Source organism: Ochotona princeps, chromosome 2 (genome assembly GCF_030435755.1).
Source record: "Ochotona princeps isolate mOchPri1 chromosome 2, mOchPri1.hap1, whole genome shotgun sequence".
Taxonomy (NCBI): domain Eukaryota; kingdom Metazoa; phylum Chordata; class Mammalia; order Lagomorpha; family Ochotonidae; genus Ochotona; species Ochotona princeps.
The window spans coordinates 104,788,288-104,807,296 of record NC_080833.1 but is presented as its reverse complement, the minus strand read 5'-3'; the positions used below and the strand labels follow the sequence as shown (position 1 = coordinate 104,807,296).

General features: G+C 39.6%; 1 protein-coding gene across 1 annotated transcript in view; it reads right to left on the bottom strand.

Moving 5' to 3' along the window:
- VPS45 (vacuolar protein sorting 45 homolog) overlaps positions 1 to 19,009 on the bottom strand; it is an 87,713-nt gene that overhangs the window by 49,362 nt on the left and 19,342 nt on the right. Inside the window, exons 8-13 of the mRNA XM_058660190.1 lie at positions 17,135 to 17,269; positions 16,630 to 16,743; positions 16,123 to 16,290; positions 6,491 to 6,649; positions 6,184 to 6,291; positions 4,585 to 4,706 (exon numbers count right to left, since the gene is read on the bottom strand). Of these exons, the coding sequence (XP_058516173.1) occupies positions 4,585 to 4,706; positions 6,184 to 6,291; positions 6,491 to 6,649; positions 16,123 to 16,290; positions 16,630 to 16,743; positions 17,135 to 17,269 (806 nt within the window). The remainder of the gene's footprint in view (positions 1 to 4,584; positions 4,707 to 6,183; positions 6,292 to 6,490; positions 6,650 to 16,122; positions 16,291 to 16,629; positions 16,744 to 17,134; positions 17,270 to 19,009) is intronic.

The window sequence follows — 19,009 nt, the reverse complement described above, 5'->3', positions numbered from 1 at the left end:
CTCAAGTAATGTGGCAGTTGGGAGCCTGGTTGCATCCCCCTCTCCCCAATATACAGGAAGCAGAAGAAGAAAATGTGTAAACAAGGGTCTCACCCACCATCCCCTGATCCTCAGCCCTTCCCACCCTGATCAATTATGTAAACATCACAAAAAACTAAAAAAAAAAAAAAAAGCCCATAACATAATTATACTGATTCAGTCTCACTTGCTCATTTTTATCCCTGAAAATTTTGCTTCTGGCTTAATACCCTGCTTTTCATTCCTTCTTTCTGGATGTTCAATGACTTTAATGCCAATGTGGATGACCCACCTAACACCCTCATCTCACAGCGCAATCAACTTCTTCCAGTCGCCGCAACCCACATCCATAAATACAACCTGAACTTCATCACAAGTAACTCCACTAATCAGTAGAACTTAAAATGAGATCTTAATCCAGGAACCACTTTATTTTCTTTGTTACTACTTATTATTAAAGATTTATTTATTTATGTGAAAGGCAGAATTAGAGAGAGAGGGAAAAAGAGAGAGAGAGAGAGAGAGAGAGAGAGAGAGAGAGAGAGATTTGGAATCCTTGGCTTCTGGCTTCAGCTTGATCCAGCCCAACTGCTTCAGTCATGCTGTAAATCAGAATAGAAGTAAACCAGCAGATGGAATATCTCTCTCCTGTGTGTGTGTGTGTGTGTGTGTGTGTCCCTCTCTGTAACTCTGCCTTTCAAATAAATATATAAATATTTTAAAAGATAAATTAATTTGATATAAAAAAGGTCTTGAAATCCATGCATAGAGGAGTCTTCCAAAAGTCTGGGGAGGGTTCAGTGTCATGGCCAGGCTCCTGCCTGTGGTGCTGGTATCCAATACAGGCACCAATTTTAGTGCTGACTGCTCCACTCTGATCCAGCTCCCTGATTTTGGCCTGGGAAAACAACAGAGGATGGCTCAAGTCCTTGGATCCCTGCACCCATGTGGGAAGCCGGGAGAAAGCTCCTGCTTCCTGGCTTTGAATTACCTCAATTCCAGGGATTGCAGCTTCTATTTTAATTTATTTTTAATGGAAAGTCAAAGTTACAGAGAGAAGGAGAGACAGAAAGATCTTCTGTCTGATGTTTCACTCCCCAAGTGGTTGCAATGGCCAGAGCTGAGCCGATCCAAAGCCAGGAGCCTCTTCCAGGTCTCCCACGCAGATGCAGGGTCCCAAGGCTTTGGGCCATCCTCAACTGCTTTCCCAGGCCACAAGCAGGGAGCTGGGTGGGAACTGGAGCAGCTGGGACAAAAACTGGCACTCATATGGGATCCCGGCACATGCAAGGCAAGGAGTTTAGCCACTAGGCTACCAAATCGGGCCCCAAATTAAATAAATCTCAAAAAAACTTTACGGAGAATTGATATTATAAAATAATCTATGCATGGATTTCAAAATTTTGTCACACCAAAGCAAACTTATCTTTTCATTCAGTTTTTCATGAACTTCTAAAAGTATCTTTGTACTTCTTTGCCGGATATGTTTCATTAATTACAAATAAACTGCTGCATTTCTTCTGTATTTATCTGCTTCTTTTATATAAAATTTCTTCAAATGTGTTGCATACATTTGTCATCTTATCTTACATTCTGCACTTTTCTTCCACATGGTTTCTAGCCTTCCTGTGAAGCTGGGGAATGAGATCAGAGATCTTCATGCTGCCCACCTGCTGACTGCTTTGCTTTCTTCATCTTCACTTCTCAGCAGACTGCGCATGGCTGGCCACTCACCACGGGTCTTCAGGATGCTTTGCTCTCGTAGCTTCCCTCCTACGTCTTTGCTTTCTCCTTAGTCTCCACTGCTAGCCTTCATCCTCTGCTCAATATTCAGGCTTGGGCCTGCTTCTTGTCTTTTTTCATGCTTTCTCCTTAGCTGATCTGACTGAGTTCTGTGACTTTAAATATCATGAATCTCTCGTTAACTACCAACTTAGTATGGTATGTTTCCTCCTGGTTATTTAATAGGCAACTCCAGTTTAACAGCAAAATTCTACTTCCTCTCAACACCTGAGCATTGTCCCTGATTTCTCCTTCACTCTTGCTCATCAATCTGGCCCATTAAACAAGCCTATAAAGTCTATCCCTCTTTCTGAGTCTTGTTCAACTCTTCTCATTTCTTATGGACGACTACAGCCTCCTCCTCAGTAAGCTCCCTGCTCCTATTTTTGCCTGCAGTAATCCATCTCCATAAGGTGATCTTTCAGTACTGCTCACTTCATGTCGCCGACATGCTTAAAACTCTTCGTTTCTTTTAATACTTAAAATTCAAAAAATAAAACAAAAACATAAAACCTTTCTACCAGGCCTACAAGACCCTGTGTGACCCATCTTTTCAACCACTTCTCTACTTACCTACACGTTCCAGCCACATGGGGTTCCTTCTCCTTCTCAAACTCATTGAGCGCTCTCTTTTCAAGGCCTTCGCTCTGGAGTTCCAGCTAATAGGTATTTTCTCCCTTGGCTCTTCTTTGTGACTAAAGTCTGTCTTGAACACCACCTCGGGGAGGCTTTCCACCTAAGGTAGCCTTCACTGCCCAGCACTTTCCTTGATGGCACTTAACACCCTCAGATTCTTTCCTGGCTTGTTTGCTCTCTGTCTCCATCCCATAAGTTCCTTGAGACTAGGTACCTTGCCCTGACTATCACTTCTGTATCCCCAGCATCAGCAACAGTTGATATGCTGAAAGTGTTCAAGAACTACTTTTGTATAAAGGGAGGAAGCGATGGAATTATTAATTGCATACCAGGGAACTTAGAAAGTTAGTGGAAAAATGGAACTAAAACACAATTTACATTTTCCACCAACTTTTTGAACTACCTTTGTACATATTAGCTTACAGTAACAAATGCTAACAGACCACTGAAACACTGCATTTAGCTGGAAAAAGCATCATTGTGAGCTCCCATTAGAAATGAATCATACAGGGCTCGGCGGCATAGCCTAGCAGCTAAAGTCTTTGCCTTGAACACTCCAGGATCCCATATGGGTGCTGGTTCTAATCCCGGCAGCTCCACTCCCCATCAAGCTCCCTGCTGTGGCCTGGGAAAGCAGTCGAGGATGGCCCAGAGCCTTGGGACCCTGCACCCGCATGGGAGACCTGGAAGAGGTTCCTGGTTCCTGGCTTCGGATCGGTACAGCACCGGCCGTTGCACTCACTTGGGGAGTGAAACATCGGATGGAAGATCTTCCTCTCTGTCTCTCCTCCTCTCTGTATATCTGACTTTGTAATAAAAATAAATAAATCTTTAAAAAAAAAAGAAAAAATAGAAAAAGGTGAAGGTAAAGCTACTTTAAAAAAAAAAAAGAAACGAATCATACAAATTAGAAAAGTTTGTTGTGGGGCACTGATCATACACACCACATTCTTCTGGTAAACCATGGTTTTACCCTTTAAACAATAAGTAGCCAACCTCCACATTAGTTATCCTTATATAAAATTCATAAGCAATTTAACATTTTCAGTTTTACTGCATTAATAAGAAGGCTCAAGAATAGAGTCATGTTTTTCAAAAAGCCTCTCAGGCAGGAGACTAACTTTGGGCTGATTTTTATTCTTCCTGCTTAGCTGGCATTTCTGGACCTTGATGCCAAAGTCCTTGAACGTTTCAATTCAATGAATGTACTCTCTCCTTGTAACACAAGATGTTCTGCCTCTCAACCTTGGAATTTTTTTTTTTAGAGATTTCCTACCCTACCCACCCCTTCATATCAAATTGCAGAGATTTTTTAAAAAGTAAAAATGAGAAAAAAATCTGCTTTGCAATGTAAGTGACTCAGCCACATATCTCAAATCATTTTCTCCTTTCACAGATTTAATATATTTAGAAAACATAATACATCCCAGGCTCTTAGATGATGATTAGCTGAAAGAATACAAATATTCTACCAACAGTAACTTATCAATAGGATTCAGCTTTATATATTTAGGCCCTTTACAACATATGGTCCAAAAAATACATAAGAGCATAATTTTTAACTCGATAGAATTTGTTGGCCTAAGTTTTCTGGACAAGTTCTGTTTTTGCTAAAACCAACTAATCACTGGATTAAAATGACAGCTAATTGCTTCCTTTAGTTAATACTTGAGATGAAAACCGTGCTTTTTTCCTTTGCAACAAATGGCCTTTATTAATTAGGTCTCTCAGTGTGCATGCTGGCCACATTTGGCAAAGTCCAGTCCTCATCTAAAATAGTAACAACCTGCTCTGGATGGTAACCAGACAGCAAATCTATTTTTGGCTTTAATGTTTTAAACTCCAAATGCCAGATGCCATAGAACTGAACCTTAAAGGAACAAATAAACTGCTCTGACACTAACATATGGAATTCAATGATTTAAAGACCTCCAAAACACCTGTTTGTTTATTCCAAAGCAAATAATCATTTCATGCTTTGTTGGGAAATTCCTATCTGAGGTTAACATATGTAAAACCAAAAGATTCTTAGAACTGACATAAAACAGAGAAAGGAGTAGGTAGCAGAATGATACCACCACATTTTTAATCCCTATCATTTCTCAAAATCTCCTATCTGCTCTGCTTTTGATATCTTTGTCATCTTACCTGTCCCTGAGTGTGCTGGGGCCGAGATAAGGATAGAGGTTTTCCTTCAGCTTTCCTTTGATAAGATGGTCCAGGGTCTCATGTAGAAAAGGCTGGTGCTGTGTGTATACATTTTCTACTCCCTAGAACAGAGGAAAATGATCCTTCTGTCATTTGGGGAAAACTATCAATCTGATCAGAAAAAGATATACACTTAACAGACATTTCATGGGATTGCTTCAAATAGAAATTTTAGGAGTAAGGCCCAGTGCGGTGGCCTAGTAGCTAAAGTCCTCGCCTTGCACGTGCTGGGAGCCCATATGGGTGCTGGTTCAAATTCCAGTTACTCTGCTTCCCATCCAGCTCCCTGCTTGCAGCTTGGGAAAGCAGTTAAGGATGGCACAGAGATTTGGGACCCTGCACCCATGTGGGAGACCTAGAAGAGGCTCTTGGCTCCTAGCTTCGGATTGGCTCAGCTCTGGCCATTGCAGCCGCTTGGGGAGTGAATCATCGGACGGATGATCTTCCTCTGTGTCTCTCCTCCTCTCTGTGTTTCTGACCTTGTAATAAACATAGATAAATTTTTTGAAAATGAAATTTTAGGAGATTTTAAAAATTATTTTAATCAATTAGAAATGTTCCAAATTCATGAAAGTATCCTGCAATTTAAGTGCGGCTCTTATAAAGAAATTTTGAAAAATGGAGATGCTTATATTCTTTATCATGTCTTCACTGACTCTCATCCTGCTGTGAAGATGTAAAATGACAAGCAGGACAAATAAAAGGAAAGGACCATGTCGAAAAGAAGATGGGAAACACTCAGAGAGGAGAGGAATTCAGGGAAAACAGGAAGGCTAGCATATTAAAACTAATTTGGGGATGGGGGACAGAGCAATGGCTCAACTGGCTAATCCTCCACTTCTAAGCGCAGCATCCCGTATGGGTGCCGGATCATGTCCTGGCTGCTCTACTTCCCATCCAGCTTCGTACTTGTGGCCTGGGAAAAGCAGTGGAGATGGCCCAAGTCCTAGACCCTGCACCCATGTGGGAGACCCGGAAGAAGCTCCTGGCTCTTGGTTTCAGCTCAGCTCAGCTGTCGCCATTGCGGCCATTTGGAGAGTGAACCAACAAATGGAAGATCATTCTGTGTCTCCTTCTCTCTGTAATTCTGACTTTCCAATAAAAATAAATAAATCTTAAAAAAAACTATATTTTTTTTACTATTTCCAGCATATGGTATTTTAAAAAGATGAACATGTTCACTTCACCTTCGATTTCTGTCTCAGAGAAACTACCTAGCAAATCTTAGATTGTAGATAAACGGAGTAAAACAGCTGTGAATAACGGAACCATTTGTCTTCTTACTCTTGGGTGCTTCCTGGAAAGACTTTCAACGATTTCCTGCTCATCTACTTGGTTCAATGCTCATCTCGCTCCAAAACAGACAGCACCCAAAGGAAAAAAAAACAGCCATCAAGAGAATATCTGCTAGAGTTCATTTGACTGATGTAGTCTAAATCAAAGCAGTTCTCAAGAGGGGCTGAAGTTCAGATTCATTGCTCTCAGCTGGGACGACGTCAACTGTTCTCCCTTGGGAAAGCACTGGCCAGACATCTGTACCTTCAATCCTTTGAGGAACTGCTTGGTGATAGCCACGGCGTCTTTGGGGCTGAAGAGGTCACTTCCTCTGACCCGTTTGCCACCATACTCCACAACTGCAGACACCAGCTATTACAAAACAAACAATCTTTTATTGCTTAGGGATCAGGAGGCTCATTTCATAAGACAATAAGGAAATGAAGATATGAGAAGACAATCAGATGTTCTTGCAAATTAAAAACAGCAAGGCTGACTAACATTTCTTAAAGCTCAGACTAAAAGAACAGATTTGGTTCCTTTGATAAGCCTATTATCTAAATCGGGTTACCTTTCGATATTTTTCGGGCACGCCTTTATTCCTGAGGTCCATCATTAGTCCTGGTAGACTGTTGCTGCTGTGTCGCTCATAATGTAGAGCATAGAGCATCACCAGGCGGGCAGCGTCCAAGTCGGTCACTTTGGGATTCTGCAGCAGCCTCTTGACGTTCTGAAGGAAGACAGAGCTGATGTGTTTCCACGTTGGACTTAACTGATCTGTTACATGAGGCCATGAATCTAATAATTACTGAATGGCAATGATACATTTGAGTTCACGCACAGGATTATCACTATGGCAATGTATAGATCACACATTTACCAACTATCTTAACTATTCAACATTAAAACCCTTTTGCCTGAAACAATATCTAAACATAGAAATATAGTCCCATTGTACTTGCTCTAGGACAAAAAAATGAACTTAACAAAATTTCTCTTTTCTTCTCCAAAAGCCTAAATGGTAATTTCCTTGCTAAAACAAGAAATATACTGTTCTCAACACTTCAACCAATAACAGCACACAATCACCTGATTGGCTTTCTTTAGTGTTAGTGACTGATTGTTGAATGGAGACAAGTTAAAATCTTATGTGGGATTGGGCTTAAAAATCTAAACATCGGAGATAACAATATGTATCGCTATGATTGACAGAGCCTTGAGAATGCAACAGGTAATCTCCAAACTGTGTAGGATTCAGGTGCTGATGGCAAAGGGAGCCAGCCAAGATCACATTTATGCTTTGTCAGTCTTCATGGTAGAGACAGTCCACACAGTACACAGGTGTGTTCATTATCAAGCAGATAAGATATTTTAATCCAAGATAACAAGCACATTTTGAATCTCCCTAAGACGGTATGTCAAGCACTGCTGGGGAGGCACAGGTGAGTTAAGCAACAACTTTTGTCCTGAGTGGGCTCCCAGATACTGGAGAAGGGGGATGACGGCGCTAGAACCCACTGTGCTACCAAGTACTAAAATGATCAAGCACTTCAGCTCCAGGGGAGTGGTAAATATGCAAGAAGATATCAGTTTAACCCAGAAGGGAAGCTTTACCAAGGTGACAAAAATGAAAGGGAAAAGGAAGACAAGAGAAGTCTTCAGAGTTATTTCTTGCTAAAAGTATCTGGTTTTGTGGTTTTAGGAACTGCTGTAATTACTGTGAGGTTAAACTGTCTGGGGAAAGGGCAGACACAAATGAAAGGAGACAACGTGATTTCACTGTTAAAAAGCAAAATTTTAAAAAAAGCTACTCTCAAAAGTATTTTTACTTTGATGAAACTAGTATCTATAAGAAAAAAACAGTTTCAAGCTCTTGTAAAGAAAATATGAATACCAATAATATAGCTATGGAGGATGGACTGACTTTATTTCTAGGTACAAATGCCAGGAGATGTCACTGCATTATGGTCCTAACTAGGACTGTTATTATTTTAATTAGGATGTGGCTTAGAATTTTTTTCTAGTTAGATTTTAAGTGATCTGCTTACAACCCTACTTCTCCATAACCCTTGTTTATTTTTGATGCATGATTTTGCAGAATGTGAGTTTATGATGTTATTACAGAAACATGTATGCAAAGAAACAAAACAAAAACTCAAAGTTAGCATAATAAGGGAGAGGGGGTAAGTTTAACGAAAGCAATGTTTTACAAGATTTATCCTTTTTATTGGAAAGGCATATATACAGAGAGGAGAGACAAAAAGAAAGATCTTCCATCTGCTGGCTCACTCCCCAAATGGCTGCAACAGCCTGAGCTAAGCCAAACTGAAGCCAGGAGCCAGGAGCTTCTTTCAGGTGGATCCCAAGGCTTTGGGCCATCCTCCACTGCTTTCTCAGGCCACAAGCAGGGAGCTGGAAAAGAAGTGGAGCTGCCGGGACACGAACCAGTGCCCATGTGGGATCCTGGCGCATGCAAGGCAAGCATTTAATCACTAGGCTATTGTGTTAGGCCTGCAAATCTGGTTTTTAAGGAATCGGAACAGATGTCATGAAGGAGGTGACATTGGAAAAAGACCCTGAAGAATTATTAAGAGTTGGAATTACTGTGGGAGACAGAGAACAGTGTTTCTATACTAGGACCAGGGAAATCAGAGAGGAAAAAAAGGAATGGATTAAAAGACTGGAAAGAGCCTTGGAGGGCAATGGATGGTAAAAATGAAACAACAAACATCTAGGTAACACTTCACCACTCACAGAAGGCTCTCCCACACATCATCTCTTTAGTCCCCCACAGCAATCATGTCCAATGTCTAAAACTCCGCTGTTCATGTCAAATAGAGATAGAGATACAGGGAACCTCCCACATAGGTCTCACGTGGCAGGCTCTCGGTTCTGGTTGCTGCCTGCGACACTGGCATCCCATCTGGGTGCTGCTAAGATCTTGATTTGGCTGTTCTGCTTCTGATCCAGCTCCCTGCTATTGGCCTGGGAAAAACAGCAAAAGATGGCTCAAATAGTTGGGCCCCTGCCACCAAAGTGGGAAACTTGGATGAAGTTCCTGGCTTTGGCCTGTCTCAGCTCTGGCCATGGTGGCCATCCGACATCCAATGAGAAATCAGCAAGAGATGGAAGATCTTTCTCTTCCCTTTTCTCCATAACTCTTTCAAAATAAATAAATGATTTTTTTTAAGTGGCAAGCTCTCTAAGAGATTCCTATTATGCTTTTCTGAGTTTATATTTCACTACCATACTTAGAACAAAAAGGAAGATATTTATTTCTCTTCTATAGGTTCAGTTCCCATGTTTGTAGAATTTTCTTTTCCCTTTTGTGGGTAAATTGTCCACAAAGTAATCATGAGATCCAACCTATCTAGAATATGTGTTCACAGGTTCCAATATTTTTTACTAGAACAAGAATATTTCAGAGCACAATCAACTTACATATGTAAAATTTCACACATCTCAATGAACTTGACAAAAAGGTTTAAATCATTAAGAAACCCCACGTGGGATCTCTTCTGTCACTTTCTTTATATATATATATATACACACACACACATCCATATAATGCTTTATTTTCCTGTTCTTGCAGTCACTCTCTTTTCAGCTCAACTTCAGAAGTGTCTCTAAGCTTTTAAGCAAATCTGAGAAAACAAGCAACTTTACCTCCTCAACACTGGACTGGACATGGTCACAGACTATTTGTAGCAATCAGTTTGTGCTCTTCCTACTCGCTCCCTTCTAATTACCTTCATTTAGATCTTGACCCCGGCTCTGTTTCCCAGGAAAGCATCCAGTTCCATTCTGTGAGATTTGGTTCAGGTATTTAGATCCCCTGGCTGGACTCACGTCTCTCCCTTGAGAACTCGGCCCAGATCTGACCTCCGATTACTGTGAATAGACCACTTTGCCTACTTTTGAGCCTTTAGGACCCAACTTATGGCCCAGATCCAAGAACTGACTGGACTTATTTATTCCCTCGTGAAAGGAATCCTGTCGGTACAAGCTGAATTCTTTTTCCTCTTTCACTACATCAGCTCTTGGGGAAGCCTTGATCCCATGGTATCTTGTGACTTCAGTTTGGACTGCTTCCCTCATGGCTATTTGACTTCTCAACTTGACACACGTAGTCATACGTTAAATTGAGGTTCCAGGACATCAATCAAAGAAGAGAAAAATTTAAAAAAGAATGAGAGGTATCTAATTAAATAGCAGGTATGTGCAGCATGGTCGTATTTATTGCAGATATAACTCAATTATAAAACTAATATATTTTTTCTTTACTTATTAAATTTCCCATAAGCCTGGTAAGTATCAAGAGAGAAAGCACACTGTTACGTAGTAACAATGACAATGTAAAGAGCAAAACAAAACTATTGCTTACTTAAGATGATAGGATTTAAAAACCTTACAGTGAACTCCAACAGTGTAGCCCTAATCAAGGAATAGGAAAAGAAGAACAAACATCCAATATTTGGAGGTCAAGCTTATAAAAGGAACTAATATTTGCTCACATGGTATCAGTAAGAAAACAAATTATTTTCTGATAGAGATTCTCCCATTGTTTCTGGCTGGCTGCTTTCCTGTTTTCATCTATGAAAAATAAGATGATGCATTTCAGCAAAGAAAAATGTTTATGACATATGTATACCTTTTTTTAAGATTTATTTATTCTTATTTGAAAGGAAGATTTTGAGAGAGAAAGAGTCACACACAGAAAGAGAAAGAGAGAGATCTTTCAGAGTTGAGCTGTGCTTGATTTGAGAAGCAAGGAGCGTTTTCCCAGCCTCCCATGTGGATGCAGGAGCCCAAGGCCCTGGCCATCTCCCACTGCCCTCCCAGGCCACCAACAAAGCTGGATCATAAATGGAGCAGTCAGGATACGTACTAGTGCCCATATGGAAAGTAGATGCCAAAGGATTAGCATGCCATGCTACCATGCTGTGCCTGACATACGTCTATATTTGAACTATTGTACAATCACAGATGAATTTAATTATGATTAACTCCATTTTTTGCTTTAGTTTAACCCAAGAAACAAGGTTCTTCCCTTGTTAAATACTGTCCCATTAATGTAGTAACAGGGAATAAAAGAATAAATCAACAGGTGTGGGCATCTGGCCTATCAGATAACGTGCTGCCTGGGCCCACAGCAGACTACATCGGAGTGCATGGGCTGCAGTCTCAGCTCCACTTGTGTTCCAGCTTCCTGCTGTTGTATATCCTGGGAGGCAGCAGGTGAGAGCTCCTGGAACCCGTGTGGCAGACTCAGATGGAGTTCTCAGCTCCTGGCTTTAACCTGGCCCAGGTCAGGCCAGGCCTTTGTAGACTTCTGGCTAGTGAACTAGCAGATTGGAAATCTGTCTCTTTTTTCCTATCTCTCTGTCTCTCAACAAACAAAAAAAAACCAAAACAACCCCCCCCCCTTTTTTTTTAAAGAAAATAGGATGTACCAACAAATAATGTTAACTGTCCTAGGGGGCACAGTTAACTGCTGTCGGAGGTTGCAAGTACCAGGCACCATATTAAGTGTCTTGTATGTGTTAGTTCATTACACCCTCATGACAATCTTTGACATAAGGATTTCCAAGTTTTAAAGACAAAAAGACTGAAGCTTAGAGGGCTTCAGAATCATTTTCAAAATGAAGCCATCAGAAGTCCAAGCTCTTAGTCACTACTTCACATTGCTTCAAATAGAATCCTTCTTTCTCATTTTTCTAACAGATATTTACTGCATTTTTGCTTTACGCATTAGCAGTATGATTTGAGATCTTTTACCCAAGGTCAAGAAAGGGATAAAAAAATAGACTCACTCCTCCCTTCACATGAACATCTGTGATAAGACATGCTTGGCAGCATGGGGTAAGGGGACTGTTCCTTGGCAGCTGCTTCTCTTCATGGGTTGAGAGCTGTATTCCTAATCAAGGGAGTCTCCTCTAAGGACACATGTATGTTTCAATTGCAGTACACTTCTTTCTAAATCAAAGTTTTAACAGTCTGTAGGGTAACTGGTTAGAAATGGCAGTTTAGAAATGGCAGCAACTTATAGGTTAAGTTTTAGCAAATGTGTACATTTTTTTCTTACCATGATACGCTTGCTGTTCAGTAAAGCAAACCCCATCTGTACTCAAAACCCTCAATTCATTGCTTCATGATGCATCATTATCTAAGGTCAAGCCAAGGAATGCCATAACCCATCTAGGAGTCAGGCCCCCAGCATCTACTTACTATCAGACAAAAGTTCCCTTTATGGACTATTTTAATCATGCAGCCAAAGAAACCCTTTATGATGCAGGACTCCAAATTAACTGCTCACCCATAATACCTCCACACCAGGGGCAAGAACATCTCTGACAGAATATGTTCCAAAATCATCAAGTGATCACAAATACAGTTTATATCTTTACATTATATATTTTTAAGTAAACAAAAACAAAAAATCTTCCAGGCAAAGAATTACAATAACTTTCTAACTGGTTTCCATATAGCGGTGAGACACAAATAAAGATACTAAAATTGGACAGGGATTAAGCTTAGTTCTATTGTTTTAAAGGGAAAAGTCAAAATTATGAAGAAACATGAACATTTAAATTTGGTTACAGGATTAAACTCTGCTTTTACATAATAAGAGGAAGAAAATTTATATTATTGAGATAAATATGAGACTAAAACTCCTGGGAATGAAGTTAAAAGTTAAATATACTTCTTTGTAAAAATATTTCAAATCTTTTTATTTCCACAATCTTTTTAAAGACTTCTCATCTAGGAATATTTTTAGTAGTCTCACAAAACAACTATAAACTGTTAGTAGTAGTATTGTTTAAAGTTGGTGAAAGTAAAATACAATATGATTTATGTGTTAAAATTTTATTTTATTTATTTGAAAGAGTGACAGAGAGGACAGACCAGAAAGAAAGAGAACTTCCATTCTCTGATTTACTCCCTGAATGGCCAAACGATCACAGCTGAACCACCTTCTGCTACTTTTCCAGGTGCATTAGCAGGGAACTGGATATGAAGCATAGCAGCTGGGATTTGAATTGCCACTCTAACGTGGAATGCCAGCATCACAGGCAGCGGCTTAACCTACTGCGGTATAATGACAACCCCCTTACAAAAGATGCCACTTAATGGTTAAGAAACAGGGGTGGGAGTTTGGCATAGTTTAGATATTGTTTGGGGGCTGCTGTTGTGGCAAGTGGGTTAAGCTGCCACCTGTGACGATAGTGTCCCTTACAGGTGCCAGTTCAAGACCTAGCTGCTCCACTTCTGATCTAGCTCGCTGCTAATGGTCTGGGAAAAGTAGCAGGAGATGATCTAACTGCTCTGGCCCCTGTATCCATGTGAGAAATCTGGACGAAGCTCCTGGCTCCTGTTTCAGTGTGGCTCCTGGCTTCAGCCTGGCCCACCTCGGCCACTACAGTCATTTAAGGAGTGAACCAGTAGATGAAAGATCTCTCTCTCTAGTTCTACCTTTAAAATAAATACAACAAATCCTTAAAAAAAAAAAAAAAAAAAAAGATTCCATTTGGGATACCCACATATCAAAGAGCCTGGGTTCCATTCCCTGACTTCCTGATAACGCAGCCCTGGGTGTGAGCGGGAGATGGCTCAGGGGCCTGGGTGGAGCCTTGGACTGCTGTGGACATTCTCGAAGCTAACCAGCTGAAGGAAGATCCCTGTCTCTCTGCTTCTACCTCTCTGTGTCATTCTTCCTTTCAAATAAAAAAGAAAGTCTTCAGATTCTAATCTGGAACAATCTGTGACACACATGATTAAGTTAAAACATAAAATGCACAACTCTGTGTAACAGTAATGGTACCATTTGAATAAAGAGACAGAGGGAGCAAGATAATAAAGAGGGAGAGAACTAACCTTGAATATACATAAGGAATAAGTTAGGAGTATGAAAAACTATTAAGACTATTAATAAAAAAAACTATTAAGTTTTTACTAATATATATCCTTCACCAAACACTTATCTAAGAGCTTAATACCATTTAAAACATTAATAAGACCAGTATAAAGTTCTTGGTGAAGATTTGGAACACAGGGACAAAACAATAACAGTCATGACTTTATGTACTTTACATAAATATAAAGCCAGTAGCATCTTTTTGAAGTTCAAATGGTGTTATTTCCAGAGGAAATTTTGATAAAAATTTTAAAAATTAAAAACAAACAACTCTGAATCCTAGTAAACATTAGATATGAGTAGAGGACTCACAAGTAGATTTCTTTCTTTTAGTTATACAACCTATCCATGAAGTCATGCTCCAAGGTAGGAAGTGACATTTTAAAGCACCTATCATACATGCAGCACTCATCTCTCTCACCAGAACCTCATAACCACCCAAAACTTAGAAATCATTACCCATGAGGCATAGGTGAAACAATTTTCCCAAAGGAATTCGCACTAATGGAGATAGGATATAAGCCAGAACAGTCTAGCTTCAAAACCTGTGTTGTCTCCTAATATTATACCAGGCTGGTTTGTTTTATAAAATGGAGCAGAACTACAGCAAGGAAAGAAGGAAAATGGTTTCTGAGTCAGGATCCTATCCATGAGGAAGTGCACCTCCATTAAATGGCTTAGAAATGACGGCCCCCCCCAAAGGACCCTGATTCCCAACTCACTGTCATTCTGTCATTCTCAGGAACTTTGGGATTATCTCTGATTGGTTCCTTCTGGCATTAATTTTGCCAACTTTAAATCATCCTTACGAGATAAAACTTTGTTAAAAATACTACTGTCATCAACCAACTTTCTATATAAGATCCTACACTGTATCTTTTTGTCAGCCTCAGCAAGTACAAATTCCTTTCTCAAGCTGCTTCATAAACTGGTTCCTGTTTACCAATTGAATTTTATCTCCTCTTTCTCCTCCACACCCACTCTCCACAGGTCAAACTGCTTATTATTTCCTGCACACTTCTGCATCTTTGCTTTTGCTGTTTGTTATTACTGACTGTAATACTCCTCCAAATTCTCTTCATTCTTTAATGGTTCATCTTAACACTACCTTCTCCAGAAATGCTTCATAATAACTGCAAATCCTATTATACAATTTTGACTCCGCTAAATATATCTTGAAATATTATCTAACAAATTCTCACATTAGAGTGTTTCAAATTAAAATATTTCAAAAATCAATTTATTGACGGAGAAATAAAGGAAAAAAAAAAGGAAGAAAGAAAAAAAAGACCTGACCGCTCTATTTCTGATCCAGCTCAGCTCCTCCACTTCCTATGCAGCTCCTCCACTTCCTATGCAGCTCCCTGTTAATGTGTCTGGGAAGGCAGTGAAGAATGGTCTCGCAGTGCTTCAACCCCTGCATTCATGGGCGAGGCCCAGAAGCAGCTCCTGGCTAAGGGCTTCTGACTGGCCCAGCTCTGGCCATATGGCCTTTCGGGAAGTGAACCAGCAAATGAAAGACCTTTCTCTTTCTTTCTGACTTTCATTTTCTCTGTAACTCTGCCTTTCAAATAAATAAGTGTATCTTTAAAATAAAAAGGACTTAGATAATGCATTATCATATACAACTTAAATATGTTTATTTGAAAGGCAGAGCTACAGAGAGAAGGCGATACAGAGAGAAAGGTCCTCCATTCACTGGTTTACTCCCCAAATGTCCACAACGGTCAAAGTTGAACTGATACAAAGTCAGGACTTTTTCCAAGTCACATTGGTGCAGGGATCCATGGCATTGGACCATCCTCTGCTGATTTCCCAGGAGCTGGATAGTAAGTAGAGCAATTGGGACATGAACCAATGCCCACATGGAATGCCGGCTCCAAAATATGCAACTTTGAAAGGGTGTCCAGCCCTATGTGGTAACTGTCCATTTTATCATGCCTATTTCACAAATGAGAAAACTGGCTCAGAGCTTCAAGTCACAAAGCCAATAAGTGATAAACCCAATACTAAAATCCAGGTCTTTTGAGTTTAGTTTAGCTCCTTCCAGTAGATGAGGATGCCTTCATGAATATGTGATTAACTGACTAAATACTCAGGGAATGCCCATTATACTTGTCCTGTGGGTTCTTAGCATATATTTATTTTAAGTAACGTTCATTCACATTCTTGTCTCAACTCCTTGGTGGACTAAATTCCACGCCAGTGAGGGCCTCCTTGGCTTTGTGTCTCTTGCACTTGCCTGGCAGTGTCTTTCACATAGCAGGTGCTCATCAAAGTGGACTGACCTGGAGAGCACTGGAGTGGTCATTTTGACAGGCTAGTTCTTGTTCAACCTCTGAAACTTCCAGCAGATTCCTCTCACTGACCAACCGAGACAGTTCTCCAACCACCGTCACATGCTTTGACACAGTCCCAGACATCTTCTTGAACTGCGGATAATTCTCGACAAAGGCCTGCCATGGGAAAAACATCAACCAGAGGCTCTGTTATTCCTTGGCAGAGAATGGCCATGCATGAAGAAGGTGGTGGGGGAAAAACAGCATGTCTCTTTTTCTGCCTGGACTAAGGCATCTAAACGCCCAATTACATGGCATTTTCTTATGTTTAATGGAAAGAATGCACATAATTTATTATGACATTTTTTGCTAAAGAGAGGCATTACAGAAAATATGGATCCAGTCAAACAAAATAAATCAAGGTAGAAATCAGATCCAGAAGATTCCAGAAATGTTGTTTACAGGGAAAGTTCCAAAGTTTCAAACATTAGTGACCCATGTACATGGTTAATTTACCTTCATGTCTGCTATTGATTCTAGTTTTTGCTGTTCTTTTGGCTTCTTCTTCTGAAAGTCTTCCATGAGGTTCTTTATATTGCTGCCGATCTCAGCAAAGTTGAGGTACATATTCTGTGAGAAACAGAGTTGAAAGGAGAGTTAATCAACTAGCCAGTGACTTTTAGAAAATGTAAAAGTGAAAAAGAATCCTGAATACAGAACTGAAGGGCAGGAAAATTCCATTCTAATGACCAAATTTGGACCTCAGCCAGGACACTGGTGATGAATATCATTACTATTCTCACAAAGAGCTACTAAAAGGGAGAGAAGTAAATAACTATGTGATCTCTACAAAAAACATATTGTTAAAGGGTCAGAATCCAAGTCTTCTCTTGACATATATCCTATTTATAAGATGGCTCCATCATCCTTTCACTTCAAATCCCATTTGTGGCCCTGTTTTAATAAGCCAATATGGATCTTCTTGCATAAAAGCAATTTTTAAAATGCAAAAGCTACCTACATTAGCATAGAATTCATCATTTTCCGCAGACAGCACGACCTCTCGTAAGTCTTTGCTGATTCCTGGGACTCTGGAAAGGTCAATCCGATTGTTGTTTATTCCCAGCAGCTCATGGACCATGGCCTGATACGTCCACTAAACAAAAAACCATGACAACAGAAAAAAAAAAGTAACTGGCAAAATATGGAAATAGTAAATGTTCAGGAAAACAAATGAAAATCAGTGACATTTTAATAACTACTGGTTCTACATGGAGATTCTTTAATTCAAATTTTTATTAATACATTGTACTATAATAAATATTAAGATGGTCATTTTAATTGGTTAAGCACTCAATAGTCAAAATGCTTTTTGATTTCACACTTTTGGAAGCAGGGCAGAAGGATTAATATACTTGCTGGAAAGAAAACAAATGAGATCTGTCATTAGTTTGACTTTCTGCCTGTGAATGAAGAGGGTATTTTTGGCTTCACAGATAGGGCTATATTGGTACTGCAGTTACAAGCTGTACCATTTCCTGTACGCTGCTGTGGTTTTCTGCAGCATGAGAAGTGTTAGTGTTCTTGCCGATCTGAGTGGTGCTATATTTATCCTAGGAACACTAATATTATAAAAAAAAAAAAAAAACTTGTGAGTTGATCAAAATACTGACATATTCAGAAACTTGCCTCTGAATTAATTTTTGATTTAATATAAATTGTGAGGTGGGACTGACTTCCCGTGTTAGAAAACAGCAAGGAGAAATCCCCCAATTTTGCCTCCTCACCATTTATGGACAATGACTTATTCTTAGTCATAGGTTTCTTATATAAAATTACACTATTTTCCAGAAAATTATCTTTTAAACCTAGAATCTAAATGCTAAAAGTACTTAGATTCATATATTTTATCTTCAGCAAACTAAACTTATGAAGAAATAATTTAAGCGGTTATTTTATGTCCTAGAAGATTTGCCAGAGGAATATTCACAAAAGCATTTTCTTCAGGTTACTTAAATGCAACAAAATGCTGAGTGCTTCTATGGACAACAGCCTGTGCATACTTCCACCACAGCTCTTACTATACAATCAAAATTACTTGTTTATTTCTTTCTTCATTGAACCACGAGATCTCTGAGGGCAGAAAGTGTATTTTTTAACCTCTAATCTCTATGTGGCATGTAACAGGAAGGCATGTTGAAAGAATAGCTTGCTTTTCTCTGGGAGATGGAATGTATAGGCAACTGTTGTTTTTTTTCTCCCCCCTCCTCTTATATTATCAAAAAGTTTCTAATAGTGAAAATATGTTACTTTGAATTTCAGGATTACAAGGCTGTCTTCTATTGTAGAGAAGTTTCATTTCACAGCCCCAGATTTCCCTAGGCAGTAACATTAGTAATAAGCTGGGAGGAAACTGAAACACAAGCCTGTGCCTCTTCCTATGAATTCAGCCACTATTGACAGAGAGCCTAACAGGAGCAAGGCGGCGTGCTTACACTTGCAAAACACACACCCATGAAGCACTGTCTTGAATGGACAACTAGGGGCGAGTGAAAGTAACCAATGTGTGAATACAACATGACAGGTATAGCATGAAACCAGAGAGAGAAACACAAAGTGCCACAGTAATTTGGGGGAGAAAATATGCATTTCATATAAAAAACACAATCTTCAGGAAGATATTTTATTTTATACAAACCTTTCTCTTGCTGTCTTGTTGGGTGTAAAGAACACATTTTGGATCAAGAGATCTCTTTCCCTATGAAGCCAGTTTTTTTTTTCTTTCTTTCTTTCTTTTTTTTTTTTTTTTTTTAAGATTTACTATTTACTTTTATTTTAAAGTCAGAGAGAGAGGGAGTGACACAAAACTCTTTCATCCACTGCTTCACTCCCGAGA